This window comes from Pan troglodytes, chromosome 9 (genome assembly GCF_028858775.2).
Source record: "Pan troglodytes isolate AG18354 chromosome 9, NHGRI_mPanTro3-v2.0_pri, whole genome shotgun sequence".
Lineage (NCBI taxonomy): Eukaryota > Metazoa > Chordata > Mammalia > Primates > Hominidae > Pan > Pan troglodytes.
Window position 1 is genome coordinate 120043360 of NC_072407.2, and position 15293 is coordinate 120058652.

Here is a 15293-nt window from a genome sequence, read left to right on the forward strand (position 1 = left end):
TGACACTCGGTCTCAAAAAAAAGAAAAAAGTTAAGTTCCACAGTAGGTGGCAGAGCTAGGACTCAGAACTGGGTCTTCAGACTCCGGGTTACTCCTCTTTTACCAGAACATACTGAGCCAGCACTGGAGGGTAAGAGGCAGGTATCAGCCTGTTTCTCCCACACACATGACCTCTCTTGACTCCTCAGACATCTTGTGGGGGTGGGGCCGGTGTTACTATCTCCACTTTACAGACAAGGAAGCTGAGGCTCAGGCCCAAGTCTATGTGCTACCAAGTAGCAAAACTGAGCCTGGAACTCACACATGCGTGTCTGAGAGCCCAGCACTATCGCCAGGAAAACCCAGCCTCTCCCTGCTCAAGCCTGACCCTCAGCCCTCTCTGCCCCTCCCTGCGCTTGCCTTCCAGTCAAGGTGATTCTGGATAAATACTACTTCCTCTGCGGGCAGCCTCTCCACTTCATCCCGAGGAAGCAGCTGTGTGACGGAGAGCTGGACTGTCCCTTGGGGGAGGACGAGGAGCACTGTGTCAAGAGCTTCCCCGAAGGGCCTGCAGTGGCAGGTGAGTGCAGGGTCTGAGGGACAAGAGAAGTGGGCCCAGCAGGAGGTCTGCTCAGGCCCCCACGGCCCACTGCATAGTATCTGCCCCCTACTTGTCACTTTTCATCCTTGTTGTATAAGGTTCTTTGTTTGTTTGTTTGTTTGTTGTTGTTTTGAGGCAGAGTGCTCTGTGGCCCAAGATGGAGTGCAGTGTCTTGGTCTCGGCTCACTGCAACCTCTGCCTCCCAGTTTCAAGTGATTCTTCTGCCTCAGCCTCATGAGTAGCTGGGATTACAGGTGCCAGCCACCACGCCTGGCTAATTTTTATGTTTTTAGTAGAGACGGGGTTTTGCCACATTGGTCAGGCTGATCTTGAACTCCTGACCTCAGGTGATCCGCCCGCCTCAGCCTCCCAAAGTGCTGGGATTACAGGAGTGAGCCACCGTGCCCAGCTGTGTAAGTTTCTTGAGAGCAGGACCCTGTCTTGTCTACCTTTAAATCCTAGTACTTAACACACAGCAAACAGTAACTATTTGATGAACAAATGTGAGCCAGAAAGGACAGGAAATTGTAACTGAGGCTGCCCCATGCATGCTGCGCCTGGGTGGATTTCAGGCAGAGGGCTAGACTGGGTGACCTTGGGGTGTTCCTCCTTTCTATGAAATTTGTTATTTCAAGGAGACTAGAAAAGAGACTTCTCAGCCACTTTGCCAGCTATTGGTCCTTCTATTCATTAGTGTTTGCTGAGACACGCTATGTGACAGGACTGAGCCAGGTCCTTTCAATGGATAGGAGATGTTTTGAGCATAAAATCCACGTTCTCTCTTGGGCTGGGCTCTTCTACCTTCTTCTCCCTGGTGCTTGGGCTCTGAAGAAAAAAAAGATAGGTAGGAGATGAGTGATGGGGCTTCTGAGGGCAGGGCTGAGTGACTTTCTGTGTATTTGCTCTTTCTTTATCAGAAGTCAAATGCCCACAGGCACCTGTCATCCTACTGCCAGTAGGACTTCTCACTCAACCTTCCCCTCTGACCTTACTTGGAGAAGGACTTAGGTACCTCTCTCAGACATTTCCCCAGGCTGGGCAAGTTGTGTGGACCATGGATGGGTATGTGGTCCATACAATTTAAACAAGTTGTATATGGTCGCTGGGTAGAGTGACCACATAATTGATCATCAAAACTGATACCTGTAAGAGCAAAAGGGGGCACTATTAACCATTGGGTCAGGGCAACAGGTCAAAATGGAGACCTACCCTGGGACTTCTGGTCACGCTAGCTACTGTCAAAATGGGGCCCAAATAGAAAAGCCAAATGGAAGAAATTCCCTTGACATTGAAAGTGTTGGGGCTCTGTGGCACCCCCAGTTCTAGGTTGGGGGAGCTTGGGCTGGTCTCATGATGAGTTCTGAGGGGGATGGGCCAGTTGGGCCCCCTGTTCCATCTAACCCAGGTTCCTTTCCTCCCAGTCCGCCTCTCCAAGGACCGATCCACACTGCAGGTGCTGGACTCGGCCACAGGGAACTGGTTCTCTGCCTGTTTCGACAACTTCACAGAAGCTCTCGCTGAGACAGCCTGTAGGCAGATGGGCTACAGCAGGTAACCAGCCTGGGCCTCTCTCCTTTTTCCCTCCTTCCTCTTTCCTCCTCTTCCTCCTTTCCTTCCTCCCTTCTTCTCTCTTTCCTAAAAAATACAGGCATTGGAGCCAGGCAGAATGGCTTTTGAATCCCAGTATTTCACTTATAAGCAACATGAAGTTGAATTTCCTAAGCCTTAGGTTCCTCAGGAGTTAATTGGGGGAACTAATGCCAACCTCATAGGATAGTTTTGGAATGCCAGTGAGAGAATGTGTGCTGCCCTCCAACACACACACACACACACACACACACACACTTCTAGCGTCTATGCAGTCCTCTCCTTTCTTTTACTCCTCAACCTTCACTCCTTTGTGCTGACTTTGCAAGAAACTGTTCCTGCCCAGTAATACAAAAGCTAAGTTAACTTATTCAAAGTTTCATTAGTTAAGATTTAGCTTAACTGAGCCTAGTTTCAGTGGGGCCCCATCTTCAGCAATCCCAGCTCTCTCTGCAAATTTCAAAAGCAGTTCCAAATCTGGAGTGGATGAAAAGGTGTAAGATGATAGTAAGAGTAATTTGCATTCAATATATTTATATTCACTTGATTTTGGCAGAAAACCAAAAAGATAGTTATTATATCTTATATATAGATATATATCTATTTCATAAATAGGCTCAAACAAAGTAAGTAACTTGCTAGGGTAGTAGCTGGGAGGTAGAGGGCTAGAATTTGAGCCCAAGACCCCTAATTCTTGTGCATTAGGAGTTCCCATATTGTTTCTGTTTCTAGACTGAGTAATTCTTTATTCTCATGTAGGACATCATCTATAAGGGAAGGGGCTGATGAGATGGTTGATCACTCAGAGAGTTTAGCTGGAGAGGATGGAAAAGAACCCATACATTCAGTTGCAGATTGAGATAGCCTATCTCTGGCAGGCCTCAGATTTCTTCAGGATTCTAACAGACTGGACCCAGAGACTAGGCCAAACAAACAAACAAACAAAAAAACTCTACTAGGCAGACATCACCAACCAATCACAGAACTCTCTCCCATGGATCCCTAATGCAGCCTCAAAGTCCTTTTCAGTAAATGCTCCAGGCAGCCATTACAAATCAATCAGAATTATTTGCCTTTCTCTTCTCTGCTCAACGGGCTTCTGCTGCTCTCTACTTTCCATAGGGGGCAACTTCCATTACCCTCTAGAAAGCACACCCCACCACCTTCATTTCAAGGAGAGTGAGGAAGTCATGCCCAGCACCTGCTATTCTCCCCTCTTCCTGCAGCCACGGAGCCCAGCCTTGCTGCAGCCAGCCCTGCCTCCCCACTGTAGTCCAGTCAACTGCTGCATCAGCCCCACCTGGCACAGCAGGCTGAGGCTTGATTATGAAACCTGGGTGTCTCCAGGGGTTCTTAAGATGATAGGCTCCTGGAATTTCTGTCCTTTTGGAGCTCAGTAAGGCACCAAACCACCTGAGTCTTGTGCTTCACAAAATCAAAGTTCATCAGAATCATTCATTGGGATGGAATTGGTGAACAGAAGTTAACTTTCCTGGGAATGTCCATTTCCACCATATTCCGTCCTTCTAGGTCTAAGACTTCTCTACTTTCTTTCCTCTCTCTAGATCGGAGGCCCCTCTTGTCCTAGAACCATAGGCATTTCAAGATGTGGGAGACCCTAGGGATCATCTAGTCCACGCATCTTTTTTTTTTTTTTTTTTTTGACAGAGTCTCACTCTGTCACCCAGGCTGGAGTGCAATGGCACCATCTCTGCTTACTGCAACCTCCACCTCCCAGGTTCAAGTGATTCTTTCGCCTCAGCCTCCCAAGTAGCTGGGATTGCAGGCACGCACCATCATGCCCAGCTAATTTTTGTATTTTTGTAGAGACGGAGTTTCACCATGTTGGCCAGGCTGGTCTTGAACTCCTGACCTCAGGTGATCCGCCCACCTCAGCCTCCCAAAGTGCTGGGATTACAGGCATGAGCCACTGCACCCAGCCCCATGCATCTTTTTATAGAGGGGGAATCTGAGGCTTGGAGAGACCCAGAAAAAGAATATGACCTGCCCAAGGCCACACATCAAACTAGTGCCAGAGCCAGGGACAGAACCTAGATCATGAGGACTCTTAAGATGGACTCTAGTCCTCCCAGGTCCGAGACTTGGGTCCTTCCAGGAAGTGCCAGCATTCCTGCCTGAGAATGTGCCAATCCACCAGTATTGCCAATGACTCAGCCCTCCATGGAGAGCTTCTACTAACATTACTAGCATAGTTAGGGATGGAAGGAAAAGATTTAGAAGAGGCAGATTCAGTAAAGGAACAATCAGAGAGATGGAATTAATCAAGGAAGGCTTCCTGGAAGAGGAAAAACTTCAACCCAAGGTTTGAAAGCAGCAAGCATGGATTAGCAGGGAGAAAGAGGGAGGGTGGTCCAGTTGAGAGAAATGTTTGTCTGGATTCATATGAAGACAGATCTAGTCCTGTTCTATTAAATATCTCTAAGGGGGCCAAAAACATACCCCCACTATCAAAGTCAGACCAGATGCTTTGTTTGGAGAACCAAATATCCACATTCCAACTCCCTCCCAGGTGAGAAGGGAGCTAACCTGAGCCCCTATGCCTCTTTGTTTCCCTGCTGTGAACCAGAAGACATTGCTGGGATATTTGAAATAGGGACAGAGCTGGGAATATGGAAAGGAGACCCCTAACATTTCTCCAGGGCTCTGGGTTCTGGATTTGGATTCCCCGCCCAAGAAAGCAAGTTACATCAGCAATGCACTGAGGGTTGAGTCCTGGGATGCCAAGGGTCGGTTCTTTATTGTATAGCAAAGCAGGCCCCCTCTTCACTGACTAAGACCATCTCCACTCCCTGGCCACTCCCCACCAAGCATTCTCTGCCACTCTTTCTCCTGAGAGTGGGGGCCAACTCTACCATCTTGTTCTAACCCCCTGCCCCAGCTCACAACTCTCTCTCCCTCTTGATGTGAGCAGCAAACCCACTTTCAGAGCTGTGGAGATTGGCCCAGACCAGGATCTGGATGTTGTTGAAATCACAGAAAACAGCCAGGAGCTTCACATGCGGAACTCAAGTGGGTAAGTGAGGGGACACCTTGTGGCCTACAGAAGGCCCCCACATGGACGCTGCTCTTCAGGTTGCAACCAGCTCACCTGGAACCCCAAGCCGCCAGGGGAATGTAAGCAGACATCAGGAAGAACTCCTAGCCAGACAGATCATTCAATGCCGAGAGCCATAGACTCACATTTTGGAGAGGTTTTCTGTGTTGACTTGTTTTTAATACAATGGACAGCTGGACAAAGCGTGTTGTCCTACTCAAAGCCAGAGAGATAGATAATGTGACCTTTCCATCAATCTGGATAGTAAATAGTTTTTGCTACTGCTATAGGTTTTCTAATAAATTGCCCAATAGGCAAGATTCCAAAGTCACTTTGTCCTTCCCTACCACTTACCCAGCCAGAGCTCCCCACCTTCTTGATGCTCCAGGGAAGAAGCTCCATGGCCCCTGTGGGTGGCCTGTTCCTGAGCCTCGCCACCCTGTGTTAGAGCAGAGCATCCAGATGAAATCTGTCACACTGTGGCAAAGTGGCTCAGAGAGGAGGCTGGCTTCCTAGCATTCAGGGATGTTGCTGAGGGCCGCTTATTCACCGAAAATAAATCTTGAAAAGGACAGGGCTGGTAGCAGAATGATCCTTTACCTAAAATTCTATCAAAATCCCATTCTTCCATTTGGAAAGCCCACAGTGCCACAGACTCTGTTCCGGGCTCTGCCCTCTTCCCTCTTGGATCCCAGGAGCCCAGGCTGGGCTTTGAAGCAGGCAGGGCCCAGCACACAGTAGGTACTCAGCAGTGGGGGTGTTGAATCCAATCAAACGGAAGTGTCAATGCAGGAAATGCAATGGATGTCAATGCAGTCTCCAAATGTTCCCCACTGTGCAGCTTCCACATTCCCGAGGTATTGGGAGGGGACTTGAATTAACAGCATCAGGAGGCCTGAGTCCCTGCCTCCCAGCTGAGGAAGAAGCTTAAATCACAGGGCGCTGTGTCTGTCTTCCAGGCCCTGTCTCTCAGGCTCCCTGGTCTCCCTGCACTGTCTTGGTGAGTACCCCCAATCTCTGAGGGTTTGGGGCCTGGGCCAGCAATGAGCAGGGAGGAAGACCTTCATCTTCACTCCTAAATTTCTGGGACTCCAAGTTTCATTCTGCCTTGGTCTACAGCCCTTGGGCTTGTAGGTCAATGCCCCCTCGAGTTGTTGGTGGCCTTGGGCAGGTCACATTCTTTTTCTGGGTCTTTCCAAGCCTCAGTTTCCCCCTTCTACTATCTGTGCATGGCTCCACAACCTAAGTGGAGACTTGGGAGAGAGTGTTAGGAAGACCAAAAAGGGCAGGACGGGGCCTCCACTGCCTCCCATCCCTGGTCAGGGCCCACATAGCCTTCTTTGTCACAATCAGCTCAGGTATCCAAGATCAGATTACCCACATTCATTATTTGAGCAACTATTCATTGAACAGTTAGAATATGTCTCACTCTGTCAGTTGCTGGCTAGAAGTAGAAAGTACCAGATGAGTGAAATAATTGGCCACTATCCTTGGTAGCTGATGACTAAGTAAGAGAGAGATGCAAGACAACATGTGGAAAATGCCAAACTGAGTAGCAGTCACAGTTGACATGCTGCAGAGAGAGCTGGCCGGGGGTCAGAAGACCTGGGCACCAGTCCTGTTCATTTCCAGTGTGGCCTCGAGTCATTCATCTGACCTCCCTGAAGCTCATTTTCCCAAGAAGTTGTTTAGTCCAACTGCCCATCAAGGATCTTTAGGGACCCTTCTAGCTCTAACAGAGGAGATCAGAAAAGAAAACAAGCAATGTGGCTCAGCTCATCCTACCAGCTTCATAGAGAACTGAGACTGGCCTGGAAGCATAGCCAGAAATTAGAACGCCTAAGGGAAGAAGGTCACAACGCTGCTCTGCAGTTTAGGAGTGCATATGCTTCCCTGCAGGATGTTGAGAGTTTCATTCATTATCGTATGCCCCCGACCCTGGCCCCACAATACCTAGTGTGTGGGATCTGACACATGGTGGCTGGTCAATGAATGAATTAATGAATGGTCACACCATCTGAGGTTCTGCACTGAGTAGCCCTGAAGGCATGAAGCAGCATAAGTGACAGGTCCTCCCTTGAGGGGCCTCTGTTTTACCAATAAGCCAAGACCTAAGCTCAACAACACTGAAAGGGTGGCCAACACCCAGGACAGCCTGTGGGAATTCCAGAGAAAGGGAAATTCCCAGGGACTGGGGGCCCAGGCTAAACACTGAAAAATGCATCTGTAGGCTCAAGGAGGAAAAGCCCATGTCTGTCTGTCTTGCCCGCCACTCTCTCCCAGCACCCAGAACTGCCCCAAGACAGAGGGCACTTGGCACAAATTGGTTAGATTAATGAATGATTTAGAGTTCAGTGGTCCCCAACCTTTTTGGCACAAGAGGCTGGTTGCATGGAAGACAATTTTTCCGCAAACCAAGAGGGGAATAGAGAGCATTAGATTCTGGTTTTTTTTTGTTTTTTTTTTTTTTTTTTGAGACCAAGTCTGGCTCTTGTCACTCAGCCTGGAGTAAAGTGTTGCGATCTCGGCTCACTGCAACCCCCACCTCCTGGATTCAAGTGATTCTCCTGCCTCAGCCCCCTAAATAGCTGGGATTACAGGCACCCGTCACCAGCCCAGCTGGGACTATAGGCATGTGCCACCATGCCCGGCTAATTTTTGTATTTTTAGTAGAGACAGCGTTTCACCATGTTGGCCAGGCTGGTCTCAAACTCCTGACCTCAGGTGATCTGCCCACCTGAGCCTCCCAAAGTGCTAGGATTAGAGGCATGAGCTGCCACACCCAGCCTAGATTCTCATAAGGAACGTACAGCATAGATCCCTCACATGTGCAGTTCACAATAAGGTTTGTGCTCCTACAAGAATGTAATGCCACCTCTGATCTGACAGGAGGTGAAGCTCAGGTGGTCATGCTTGCTTGTCCCTGCCACTCACTTCCTAATGTACAGCCAGGTTCCTAACAGGCCACGGACCAGTACTGGTTTGAGGTCCAGGGGTTAGGGTTTGGGGATCCCTGATTTAGAGAACTAGGAGATGAGACAGCATTTCAATGGGAAGGGCATCTTTTTGGATCAAAAACAGAATGACTTTTTAGAGAACTACAAGCAGATCAATTTGGCCAGACAGAGACTTTATATGAAACAGCAGGAGGCTGCTAGGAGGAGTGGAAACTCTACTTTGCCCTCAAGGGAGATCCCAAAGGGCTTTGCAGGAGCGGGCAAGGTGGCATGAAGAAAGCCGTGTTTGAAATCAGGTGGTGTTTGAAAAGCCCAGCCCTTCCCCTTAGAATGGCCCTTCTACCATCTGTGCATGGCTCCACAACCGTGGTGGTGGCTGCCAGAAGAATTGGAAGGGTGGAGAGGGGGGACCTGAGGGCTTTACAGGAGTTCCGGGGGTGGTGAGGGTGTGAAAGCCAGGTCAGTCAGTAGGAAGACAGGATGTCAGATTGAGAGACTCCCCTGGCCGGGGGAATAGACTTGGAGAAGGGGGAGTTTTGGATGAGACAGTCCACTTCCAAATCACAAAATAGCTTGTGGGTGTCTGTTTACTGTTACTCAGTGGGAGTGGCTGGGGACACGCCACCTGGGCAGGGCTTTCGTAATTCTGCATCACTTGTGAAGGTCACAGATTCCCAGCACAACGGACACACCCATGTTCATAGTCTGAACTCCTAAAAACATCTTAAACCAAAATAAAAAAAAAGAAAGAAAGAAAGAAAAAGAAGAGGGAGGTTTGAGGAAAGCCTATGGTCTGGGACAGTCAATACCTCCCATGAATATCTCATATTGGGCTGGTCCTCTCCCCACTCTGGCCCCAGCCATAAGGGACCTGCTTAGAGCAGATGTTGGGTGCTGAGGGGAGGCAGCCTCATCCCCAAGATCCTGACTTCCTGCTTCCTCCCTGCCTCTGCCTGCATCCAGCCTGTGGGGAGAGCCTGAAGACCCCCCGTGTGGTGGGCGGGGAGGAGGCCTCTGTGGATTCTTGGCCTTGGCAGGTCAGCATCCAGTACGACGAACAGCACGTCTGTGGAGGGAGCATCCTGGACCCCCACTGGGTCCTCACGGCAGCACACTGCTTCAGGTAAGACCCCAGCTGTAAGGAGGTCTCTGGGGACCAAGGCCAGTCAGGGACCAGAGAGCTTGGGGTCCTGTCTCCTGACACCCTCTTTCTCTTCACTCTCCCACTAGAGACGTTTGCCAGGGTGTGGTGGCCCCAATGAGACAATGGCCATGATGCCCTTTGTTAGGCTTTTGGGTGTCTGAGCAGAGGGTGCTGGTCACCAAGCATGGCCTCTTCCCGGTGGGACACCAGCAGATACCCAGAGTCCTCACCCCACCCCAATATCGTTCAAGCTACAAAAGCTCTTCCCACCTGCCTCAACTTCCAAGAACTCACTCTCTTTTTGCTTGTTTCCAGGAAGTTGTTCCAGGGTCTAGAGTCATAGCCACGTCCTCATTATGTCTGGAAACTTTAAAAAAATTAAAGAGCATAGGTTCCTTTCGGTCCACAGAGAAGCCTGGCCTTACCTCAGGGAAGGGCTACTCCCAGACCCCCTTCCCTTTTTTTTTTTTTTTTTTGAGACAGAGTCTTGCTCTGTTGCTTAGGCTGGAGCGCAGCAGAATGATCTTGGCTCACTGCAACCTCTGCCTCCCGAGTTCAAGCAATTCTCCTGCCTCAGCTTCCCAAATAGCTGGGACTATAGGCATGGGCCACCACGCCCGGCTAATTTTTGTATTTTTGGTAGAGACAGGGTTTCACCATGTTGGCCAGGCTGATCTCTAACTCCTGACCTCAAGTGATCTGCCCACCTCAGCCTCCCAAAGTGCTGGGATTACAGGCATGAGCCAGGGCATCCGGCACCCCCTTTGCTTTTATTTATTCATTCATTCAATATCTAATGAGCACCTACCAGGTACCAAACACCAGATGATGTGCCCAAGTGCATTAGACCCCACCGCTGCCTTCAAGGCACTCATGATCTAGGCCAGAGTTTTTTAACCACTTTTTTGTTTTTTTTTTGAGATTCTGCTGAGAGCTATAAATTCTTTCCTGGAAAAACATCCCTGCACACTAAGCTGTGCCTGGCATTGGGAAAAAGAAAGCACGTAATGTAACTGACAGCATGAGTAACGCAGTGAGAAAGGTTGGAGGAGAGAGCGCCAGGACCTCAGAACTCAGGCATTAGAGGAGCCCCTTCCCCAGCCCTCCTTGAGGTTTCGTTGGGCAGGTTTCACTGAGGAAAAAGGGTCAAATCCCTTTTTTGAATTTGGCTTCTTGTAAGTGCCAGAAGACTGCCCCTTCTCCACCATCCCTGCCTCACCATCATCTTTCCTCCCAAGGCAGTAACATCCAGCACCCCGATCCCTAGGGCCCTGGGGACCCAGCCTTTGGCAAAGTCTCCTCAGGCTTGGATCAGGCCTGAACCCAGCTGTCTCTACTCCCAGGAAACATACCGATGTGTTCAACTGGAAGGTGCGGGCCGGCTCAGACAAACTGGGCAGCTTCCCATCCCTGGCTGTGGCCAAGATCATCATCATTGAATTCAACCCCATGTACCCCAAAGACAATGACATCGCCCTCATGAAGCTGCAGTTCCCACTTACTTTCTCAGGTGAGAAGCAGGGCCCAAGGCCACTCAAGCCCCTTACATCGGTTTTCACGCCCACTCTGCTATTAGCTCACTGACCGCCCTTGGCACATAATGTCTCCTCTCAAGACCTCAGCTTGCCCATTTGTCTCTAATACGTCAGCCTAACATCACTGATGCCATGAGGCCTCCTCAAGCTGTCAGCTAACACCTCCACTCCATTCCCTGCCAGAGATTCTTCCAAGGCCTGTCTTCTCTATGTGGAGCCCCTCGAGTGAGAACTGGAGTTTCATCCAATCTTGGAGTTTTAGGAGACCTTTTAAAAAGATTATCGAGCTAATTCCCCACCACTGACCAACACGCAAGAGCCTGCTCAGTATCCCTGCCAAGGAGTCATTGTGCCCCTGTTTGCTCTCCTCCAGGGGCAGGGAACCCATTACCTGTGAGGCAGACCACAGAGTCTTTGAACAGCTCTGTTGGATGCCTTGTGCTTATATTGAAATGTATTTAGATCAGGATTCCCAACTGTGGGGTCCACAAGACACTGGCCCCTTGGAGAAGAGAGGATTCCATTGTCAAATAAGTTTGGGAAACATTTTCATACTACAGCTCCCTTCTTGGAACACATTAGTTTATTAAAGGTAGGAGAAGTTTTTAAAATAATCTGTTTTATTGTGTTTAACCTACATTTTCTAAATTTATTTGACCACAGAATCCTTTTTTCATGCTACTTCTATTAGCATCCCATAGAACAAGTGTTCTAGAGACCCTGGTGTGACCCCTTTCAGAGAGCTTAACTGCCAGGCTCTCCTGAGCCCTGGTGTGTGTTTCAAGATTTGTGCCTGGGAATTGTTTTAATCAGGTATGGTAAGGTGACAGATACAGACACAGCTATCTTTGAAAGAAGAGTTTATTATTTATAATTCCTGAGAGAAAGGGACATACCCCACCCCCCAACACAGGGACACCCGGGGAAGCAGCTGGGTCCACCAGGAGGCAGGAGTGAGGGGAAGGCATGGCCCAGAGCCACCTGTGGCTTCCATGGGCAGGTCTGGCCAAGGTAGGGTAGGCAAGATTGAGCATGCTCAGGATTGGATAGTGTGGACAATTCTCTAGGCTATAGATGTCAGCCTCTGGTTGTCTAGTATCTGTCCCTGGGGTGATTTAGGGCAGGGAAAATATTGGCTTGGTGTCTGAGAGTCAGATAAAGGAAGTGGTTGGGGATATGGGCTTTGGGTTGGCTGGTTTGCCTATTAAAGGCGTGCCCAAAGCCAAGTTGTTTACTATCTGCAGGAATTAGCTAACCCAGTCTCTCCCAGACCAGCAAGATCCCCATAATCATAAAGCATCATAATTTACAGAAAATTAACACTTATGATGAATAAAAGATCTCCTTCTTCCTCTGTGCTCCTGGCAGGCACAGTCAGGCCCATCTGTCTGCCCTTCTTTGATGAGGAGCTCACTCCAGCCACCCCACTCTGGATCATTGGATGGGGCTTTACGAAGCAGAATGGAGGTAAGTCCTGGGTGCAGGACCACAGGGCAGGAGATGCCCTTGTATGAAGGAGCAGCTTCCAGAAGTAATGGGAAGGAGGACCACCCTTCAGAGAAACCCATCCTGGAGGACCAAGCACCAAGGCGCCAGGCAGAAAGCAAAGTGGTTTGGCAATCCAGGGCTGGGGGATAGAAGGCAAGGATGGGAATGTGAGTGTTTTTACCCTCCCAGGGAAGATGTCTGACATACTGCTGCAGGCGTCAGTCCAGGTCATTGACAGCACACGGTGCAATGCAGACGATGCGTACCAGGGGGAAGTCACCGAGAAGATGATGTGTGCAGGCATCCCGGAAGGGGGTGTGGACACCTGCCAGGTGGGGCCTCCAAGAATCATGGGGAGTTCTAAGAATAGGGTTTAGGTCCTAGAGAGATGAGAAAACCCAGAGGCTGCATGCCCCACAGGAAGCCTTGCATATCATGGGCACTCAATGTGTGATGATGGGAGGAAGAGAGGGAGGGAAGGAAAGGATACAGTCAGATAAAAGTGTACCAATAGATGAGTGGGTGGATGGATGGATGCAGACAAGCAGAGAGATTTCAAATGTCTCTTTCACATTCGAAGATGATGTTACTGGCTGGGCATGGTGGCTCACGCTTGTAATCCCAGCACTTTGGGAGGCTGAGGCGGGCAGGTGATTTGAGGTCAGGAATTCAAGACCAGCCTGGCCAACATAGTGAAATCCCATCTCTACTAAAAAGAATGCAAAAATTAGCTGGGCGTGGTGGCACGTGCCTGTAATCCCAGCTACTTGGGAGGCTGAGGCAGGAGAATTGCTTGAACCCAGGAGGCAGAGGTTGCAGTGAGCTGAGATTGCGCCACTGCACTCCAGCCTGGGTGACCCAGCAAGACTCCATCTGAAAACAACAACAACAACAAAGATGACATTACTCATCCACCCCACCCACCCTTCTCACTAGCTACAGAATGATTAGCCCCTTGAGGTCAGGAATCCCAGGTCTATTTTCTCTGTGACTCTCCCCAAGCCGCTGAACTACGCTAGGAAAGAATTACCGCCTGCAGAATGCTGGAAGCACACCTGTGTGTGCCCCTCACCGCGGCCTCATTGGCCATCAGGACTGCTTAGCAATCCCTGTAGACCTTCTTCCTCCCCCATACTTCCAGAGGATCTTCTGAACTATTTTCTTTTTTTATTTTTTCTTTTATGTTTTTTAATAGAGACAGGGTCACTATGTTGCCCAGTCTGGTCTCAAACTCCTGGGTTCAAGGGATTCTCCCACTTCAGCTTTCCAAAATGCTGGGATTACAGGCATGAGCCATCGTGCTTGGCCTGAACCATTTTCATTAAAACCCCTACCCTACTCTCACCTCCATTTCCAGTCATTAAATTCCTTCATTTAAGAGGCAACTCTTAGTCATCGCATGTGTGCCATGAACATGGTAGTCTTTGGAGACCCCTCAGGGAGCTCACAGTGGTTGGGGGAAAGGGGGGCATTAAACAGACATTTAAGCTATAGTTTTGGGTTCAGAGGGAGGAAGCCCCAGGGGCTAAAACAGCTGATAAGGACTCCCAGATAAGTGCACTTTTCACTATCTGGCATTTTCTTGTTTTGTTATTTGCTTGTTCACTGTCTCTCACCCCATTTGATCCTAAGCTTTCTGAGGGCAGGGATCTTTGTTTTTTTCATCAGTTGGATCCCAATTGCTTAGAACACTACCTGGCACAAAATAGGCACTCTATAAGTGATTACATAAATTTTGGAACGACTAGGTTAAACAATGATAACCAGGCTTTTTTTTTTTTTTGAGACTGAGTCTCACTCTGTTGCCCAGGCTAGAGTGCAGTGGTTTGATCTCGGCTCACTGCAGCCTCCGCCTCTGGGTTCGAATGATTCTCCACCTCAGCCTCCTGAGTAGCTGGGATTACAGGTGCCTGCCACTATGCCCAGCTAATTTTTGTATTTTTAGTAGAGACGGGTTTCACCATGTTGGCCAGGCTGGTCTTGAACTCCTGACCTCAAGTGATTCACCCGCCTCAGCCTCCCAAGGTGCTGGGATTACAGGTGTGAGCCACCACTCCTGGCCAACAACCAGGCTTTTTTAAGGCATCACTCAGAGCCTTTAATTTGCTAATGTGAGTTGTGAATCTCTGAGAGAAGGCTAACGGCATGCTTGCAACTTACTTGTCCACAGACAAGCCTTTCTGCCCCAGAAGAGAAGACCATTCCAGGGTGCTAATGAGCAAAGAGGGTGAGGGTGGAATATTGGAGAGCAGCAGGGAGTGCAGGGGAACAGATAGGCCAGTTCAGGGAGCAGAGAAGGAGAAGCCCCCCCCACCTCACCTGCCCTCCCCAGCAGTCTCTGTTCTGGTCTCTCACAGGGTGACAGTGGTGGGCCCCTGATGTACCAATCTGACCAGTGGCATGTGGTGGGCATCGTTAGCTGGGGCTATGGCTGCGGGGGCCCGAGCACCCCAGGAGTATACACCAAGGTCTCAGCCTATCTCAACTGGATCTACAATGTCTGGAAGGTAAGGTACCTTTGCCCTACCCACTGTGCCTTCCCTCCAGTCCTCTACCTGGGAGGTGCCAATCCATCCTCAGGTTTGATTTAAATGGTTCTGACAACTCTTTACATCCCAAATAACTTTCCCTCCAAGCAAGGGACAGCCTGAGATTGCACTATTACGGCTGAAATTCCTTAGGTCAGAGATTTCTGATAAATGCAAATACCTCAGGGAATAGAACACACCAAGCCTTTCTTTCTCTTTTCTGACAGAATGAGACTATCAGATCCTTTCTAGAGAGAAGATTCTGATAAGGAAGAGAGTGGAAAGGCTCATGAGACCTCCTGGCCCTCTGCAGGATAGGGAGAGAAGCAAAGTGTTTCAGAAAAGGAAGACTCACGTTACACATGTCACCACTTTGTCCAGTTTCAGATAATCTGACTTTCTCTTAATCGGTCTCTCTT

At 49.4% G+C, this 15293-nt stretch overlaps 2 protein-coding genes across 2 annotated transcripts in view; both read left to right on the forward strand.

Annotated features, from left to right (window-relative positions):
* CD3E (CD3 epsilon subunit of T-cell receptor complex) overlaps nucleotides 1-15293 on the forward strand; it is a 541795-nt gene that overhangs the window by 324934 nt on the left and 201568 nt on the right. The window lies entirely within an intron of this gene.
* The window catches only part of TMPRSS4 (transmembrane serine protease 4), a 44911-nt gene that overhangs the window by 25511 nt on the left and 4107 nt on the right, over nucleotides 1-15293 (forward strand). Inside the window, exons 4-12 of the mRNA XM_001159793.7 lie at nucleotides 407-559; nucleotides 2002-2131; nucleotides 5100-5201; nucleotides 6182-6222; nucleotides 9143-9302; nucleotides 10667-10833; nucleotides 12227-12325; nucleotides 12536-12678; nucleotides 14704-14853. Of these exons, the coding sequence (XP_001159793.1) occupies nucleotides 407-559; nucleotides 2002-2131; nucleotides 5100-5201; nucleotides 6182-6222; nucleotides 9143-9302; nucleotides 10667-10833; nucleotides 12227-12325; nucleotides 12536-12678; nucleotides 14704-14853 (1145 nt within the window). The remainder of the gene's footprint in view (nucleotides 1-406; nucleotides 560-2001; nucleotides 2132-5099; nucleotides 5202-6181; nucleotides 6223-9142; nucleotides 9303-10666; nucleotides 10834-12226; nucleotides 12326-12535; nucleotides 12679-14703; nucleotides 14854-15293) is intronic.